Source organism: Carassius auratus, chromosome 2 (assembly GCF_003368295.1).
Source record: "Carassius auratus strain Wakin chromosome 2, ASM336829v1, whole genome shotgun sequence".
Taxonomy (NCBI): Eukaryota; Metazoa; Chordata; class Actinopteri; order Cypriniformes; family Cyprinidae; genus Carassius; species Carassius auratus.
The window spans coordinates 3,896,991-3,902,721 of NC_039244.1; the positions used below are offsets into that span (position 1 = coordinate 3,896,991).

Below are 5,731 nucleotides of genomic sequence, written 5' to 3' on the forward strand. Positions count from 1 at the left end.
GTTCATTTCAGGTTCTGTCTTGTACTCATTCAGACCGTCACATGGCTCGTCCTCTGATTCTCTTTGGTGTTTTACTTTACACCGCAGGTAAGACACAGAAAATACATTCTACCCTGAAAAAAATGGTTTTACAGTTGTTTTTATAAACTACCCTGTTTTTCCGCTGTTGTAACTTTGTATATTTTGTTAGTTTTACATCCTAAGAACACAACAGGGTCCATAAATAGAACTGTTTAGAGTGTGGTTAAGTTTATATACAGCTGCGTAAGACGTCAATACAGAGAAAATTCAGTTTCACATAGCACAAGGACCTTTCAACAGCTTTTACAAATTTTTCAGTAACCACAAAATTGCAACACTGTTTTTTGGACATATGGGAAAAATTTCAAAAAACATTTAATAATTCAGAGAATACTTGATACATAAACCTTTATTAATTTATGTGTTTATTTGTTAGTGTTTCAGTCTGTCTTACTGAAGATCAGAATCTTTTTATATTAATATACAACAAATATTATCACATGTATAACTATTATAAATATTATCAATTATATCATAACTTTTTTAATATATATTTACAAAATGTTATTTTTTATTTGGAACCCAAAAGAATTTTGGTGGTGATAAGTGTGTGTGTGTGTGTGTGTGTGTGTGTGTGTGTGTGTGTGTGTGTTGCAGGAACTTTGAGCATGAAGACATTGGATCGTGTAACTGTAAGAGAAGGAGGAAGCATTACAATCCCCTGTCTGTATGACAATCAGTATAAACAAAACACAAAATACTGGTGTGAAGGTTATTTTTGGAATTATTGCAAAATTACAGCAAGTACAAATGCTATAGGGAAATGGACAATTACTGATTATCCAGCAGACAGTATTTTTACTGTGAAACTCCACAATCTGAAATCCTCAGACTCTGGATATTATTGGTGTGCTATTATCGGAAATCATGCAGAACCAGATGACAGAAAATATTTGTATGTAACTGTTAAAAAAGGTAAATACATTGTTTGTGGTGCATTAACATTATTTGTCAAATTTCTACCACATTATTTTGTTTAATATAGAATATTTTTGCTGTCTGCGTTCAGCTCCTGATGTGTTTGTGGTGAACAGCAGTGTATCTGGACATGAAGGTGGTGATATCAGTGTTCAGTGTTTCTACAGTTCTGGATACAAGAATGAAGTCAAACAGTGGTGCAGATATAAAGATCAGAGCTGTTACACAGTGGGGAGGACTAACACATCCCAGAATTCATCAGTCCAGATCAGTGATGATGGGAGAAAATCCTTCACTGTGCTGATGACTGGACTGAGACTCACTGATTCTGGCTGGTACTACTGCTCTGCTGGAGATCTGCAGGCTCCTGTTCAACTCCTTGTTCAGAGAGACAATGAAAGTAAAAGTATGTGTAAGTCCAGTTATACTTTGAAAGATTTTTTTCTTTTCATTTACATTAGACTTAATGCCTTTATTTATATTTGAAATGTGTTCTTTATATTTATAATATTAATTTAAATATTTTATTTATTTATTTTTGCTTTTTTTGTCTTCTGATCTCAGCTGAAAGTGATGATGCTGGTCAATTTCCGTAAGTAAATCCTAAATTTATCAAGTCAGATTGCCAGGGATATCAGTAAACATAATCTCATATTTAGTTAAAGGTAAAAATATTAACCTGATTAAAAAGCAACTTAATTACTATAATATTCACATTTTTAACCCATTCATATATTTAATTTTTTATAACAGCTCTACATGCAAAAACCAAACAGCAAGCAAAGATTCAGAGGACAGCAAGTGCTCCCCTAATGACCCGTCTGACCAGATGGACTGGATTTTTCTCCTCCTCTATACTGCTGTGCCGCTACTTCTATTACTGATGCTGGTTTTAGTAATCTGGAGGCTTGTACAAAAACACAGTCAGTTCTTACACGCATATATTTAATTAATGCACCATTTTGCTGCTAAAAGCCTCAAAATACAATTTCAAAAGATTTATCGCACCAATGTCACATTACATTGGTGAAAAATCCCATGAATATCACTTTTTTTCCCCTCTGATTTGTATTTTATTTTGAAAAGGGGAACTTTTTAGGTTTCTTGTGGTTTTATAATACATTTCTTCCTGTTTTAAGATGGGGCTTTGACCAAACGAGGACCAGACATCTGTTCAGTGGTATGTGTCTAGGCCTTAAAATGGCCATGTCTGAATAAAGACCCGTTCTCACCAAGACGAAAGAAGTTCACACCACAACTATAAAGACAACCAAGCATTGACTAAAAGGATAAAAACACATCGACAGCCAAGTTTTGCCAAGTCTGTGGTTTTAGTGTGGAATTGTGGTAATTTTAAGCTGTTGGCACTGGTTGTTTTTTAGTCTGCAGGTTAAAGCCATCTCAAACGTGAATTCAATGAAAGGGACCCCAACAGAAGGGAAAACATAGGAAAATAGAAAACTTGATTGGGCTACTTTTGATTATCAATTGGGGGATTTTCCCCCACAAACCTGGCAATCCTTAACTGCAGGCACACACTTACAATAAACAGACCGTTATTGTGCATTGGAGTGTGAACGTTAATATAGCTATCGTTCTTGGTGTTAACTGGCCTGTGCACTGTTACTTAACACTCATTCCATCTAAATAATATGTTATTGAAGTTGTGTTTTCTCGCTTTCGCAGGCAGAAGGTCAAAAGGCTGTCACGTATGACACTGTGGTCTTCAAGAAAGCAAAAAAACATGAACCAAACCAGGTTTCAATTGTAAGTAAGCATACATTGCTGATACTACTAATGCACAAAAAAAAAAAAACATATTTCTTAATGCAAGACTATGATGCAATCCATTTATACTCGAGTGGTGGTCTCATGAAATTCATCTCATTCTTTCTTTTTTCAGAGCCACTCTCCTGAACAATTTGAAGTGATCTACAGCACTCTAAACCTTCACCAATAACACATTATCTCTGGCCATTGAAATTCTGAATATTACAATCTGCAGTAATGGCATCTTCGCCTGTTTTACATCATGCAGTTTCTTTTAAAGCTGCAAAGGACGCCACGAGACAGAAAAAGAGGAACCTTCAGAACACATTTTAGAGTTTAAGTGTTGCATGTGGGTCATGGTTCACCAGATTATTATTTTGCTATTAAGATTTTTGCCACATCTTTAAAAGTGTCACCTATTTTTTGTTAAGTGGTAAAAGTTCTTCTGCTGTTCTACTTTTATTCTTAGTCAATGTGAGAAGCAAAACTGAAACATCTTTGCCACATGACAGAATGACACAATGAGTTCAGGTCAGCTTTTAGGTCAATGATTAGTTAGACCACTTCAGAGAAACCTGAAAAAATATGCTCATTTTAAATCTAATTACTTAGTATTTGTTTTTGCATAAATAACTGTTCTGTTTTGTGTTTTGAGCTACTTAATACCTTAGCATTATTATTGTTGATTGTGTAAGATTTAGTTGTAAAACTGTCATTTGTAGTTTAGAAAATATTTAATGGCTTTTCCAGTGAATGTATTATAAATGTTATTACATTAAAAAAAATCTATATGGCTCTCATTCAGTGTAATTGTATGCCATTTATCTATCCCTATATATACATATAAAGAGATAGTTAATGATATGACATTTTAGGGTTATTAGTTAACTAAAATTAATGTACTAAATGTACTAAAGTAACTCAAATTAAAACTGAAATAACAATGAATGAAAACGTTACGTATTTATCCATGTTTCCCTGAGAAGTGAACGAGACACTGTGCTCTCTAGCGGTCACTATTGGGGACATCTTCAGTGTGACTGGTGTCTGAAGCATGTTTCTAAACACAACAATAATCTTTGTTTCAATTCTTCACATGAAGCTTTCGTCTGAATCATGGCAAGACATCGAGAGGACACAGTGTGTCGTTCCCTTCTCAGGGAACCATGGTTAAGTAACCTGAGACATTCCCTTTCAAGGGAACATCGGACTGCGTCCTCTAGGGGTCGCTATTAGGAAAAGTATTCTCACGCCGCGATGCTGAGGGGAGTGCGTGCCAAGCACTATGGTGAGGACTAAATGCCAGCTCTACCAGGTCATGGGAATTATGGGTCCTGAACCGTGGGGAGCTGATGGCTGTCCCTCTTTCCTTAAAAAAGAGACAAACAAGAGCAGAGCCTTTTCATTGGAAAACACTCGCAATGCGTGCAGATTGTCCCCTCAAGGACATTGTGTGTGTGTTCTTTGTCCAAACAAAAGACGCAAAGATTATGTGTTTCATCAGGTGTCAAATAACGAGGACAAGGATCTTCTTCTTACTTCTCACTTCCTAGACGTCTTACTAGAATGCACTATTCAAACAAAACAGTTCTCCCGGCACCATTTAATACTGTGGTCACACACTGGTAATGGCGTTATAGCTTATATTATTTATGTGTTAAGATGTATGCTTCAGACACTGGTCATGCTGAATGAAGACTTCCCCCATAGCGACCGCAAGAGGATGCAGTTCAATGTTTCCTCGAAAGGGAACTATACAGAGTAATAACTAAGAACTAATATTAAGTAGAAACAAATAATCAAAAACTTGACAAAATCAACAAAATGACTAAAACTTGAACTAAAATAAAAACCAAAATATTATTATTAACTCAATTGTTAAAACTAGTAATATATCAGTGATTCTAAAATAACGCTGAATGTTTATAGTGAATCGAAAGCAGCTTTTGAAACTTGATGACAATCACACTTCCACTCTTTTCCTTTGAAAAACACTAACAAATCTCAAATAAAGGCATCATTTATTTGGATAAAATAGGTTGTAATTTGATAGACATTTGACAGAAATACATAAACTGTAGTATTGTTGAGCAGAAGCGTTACATCTTGAGATGTTCCCACAAGCTGAAATGAATGCTTTTATACAGTTTACCCTGATGTGATCACTTCAGAGGAAAAAAGCCAAGAGGAAACATTACTCACACTCTCAAAAACAATATTGTTATATGAAAGAAACTGGCATATCTATTAACTTACAAAAGCTAGCTGTGAATGTGGATTCCTGTTTGTTTGTTCACAGTGTTGTTCCAACAGAGGTCAAGAGTAGGAGAGCAAACGAGCCTCAGACTGGAAATAGATGCGACTACTTCATTTGTATCAAGTCTGTAGTGAACAAACCTTCTATCTGCTTTTGGTTCTTGTTTATACAGCAGGTTTCATTTTCTTCTGCTGCCTGCCAACCACACATAAATACACACAGGAATGCACCAGAAAGAAAGGATACTTGAAATATGTAGACAGCATTTGCAAAAAGGACATTAAGCTATTCACACTGTCTGACACATAACACTGGACACAGGGACATCCCGACAAATGCTGTTTGCTGCTGTCCTCACAGTCTCTGTCCAAGAGGTCAAACTCTCAGACTGACCTCAGACTGGATCACTTCATTTCACTGTACAAGACAAAAAATATCTATTTTTGGTAGTTTCGTGTAGCCTCTTCTTTTAAAAGAAGGTAACAGCTCTCGTTTCATAAGAATTAGCTTTCAGCAAAAACCAGCACTGTTGTAATGAAGGAATAGTTCATGCAAAAATGAAAATCCTGTCATTTATTCACCTTGATGTTGTTCCAAACAAAGGCGGCAACATAAATCATCATTATCTGTCATAGTGAGTGATGAATACTGGGTTGTTAAAAAAAAGTACGTTTAAAAAAAAATGTTTTTTAAAGAATGTCACCA

General features: G+C 35.5%; 1 protein-coding gene across 2 annotated transcripts; it reads left to right on the forward strand.

The window, feature by feature from the left end:
• On the forward strand, positions 1 to 3,558 carry LOC113112897 (CMRF35-like molecule 1). Of its 2 annotated transcripts, none has more exons than XM_026278817.1 (8): positions 1 to 87; positions 679 to 996; positions 1,091 to 1,411; positions 1,564 to 1,591; positions 1,753 to 1,922; positions 2,139 to 2,179; positions 2,686 to 2,766; positions 2,903 to 3,558. In XM_026278817.1, the coding sequence occupies exons 1-8, from the start codon at positions 42 to 44 to the stop codon at positions 2,957 to 2,959; spliced, it is 1,062 nt and encodes a 353-aa protein (XP_026134602.1). In that variant the 5' UTR covers positions 1 to 41; the 3' UTR covers positions 2,960 to 3,558. The 2 variants fall into 2 exon arrangements, with proteins under 2 accessions (XP_026134602.1, XP_026134609.1); XM_026278824.1 differs by having other exon boundaries at positions 1,091 to 1,405.
• Positions 3,559 to 5,731: the final 2,173 nt, after the last annotated feature.

What these genes read in the sequence shown, in the direction of transcription:
- LOC113112897 (XM_026278817.1), top strand. Translation starts at nt 42, where the DNA reads ATGGCTCGTCCTCTGATTCTCTTTGGTGTTTTACTTTACACCGCAG. An exon ending in TGTTTTACTTTACACCGCAG is followed by an intron (nt 88 to 678) that starts GTAAGACACAGA and finishes TGTGTGTTGCAG; the next exon opens with GAACTTTGAGCATGAAGACA. An exon ending in CAATGAAAGTAAAAGTATGT is followed by an intron (nt 1,412 to 1,563) that starts GTAAGTCCAGTT and finishes TTCTGATCTCAG; the next exon opens with CTGAAAGTGATGATGCTGGT.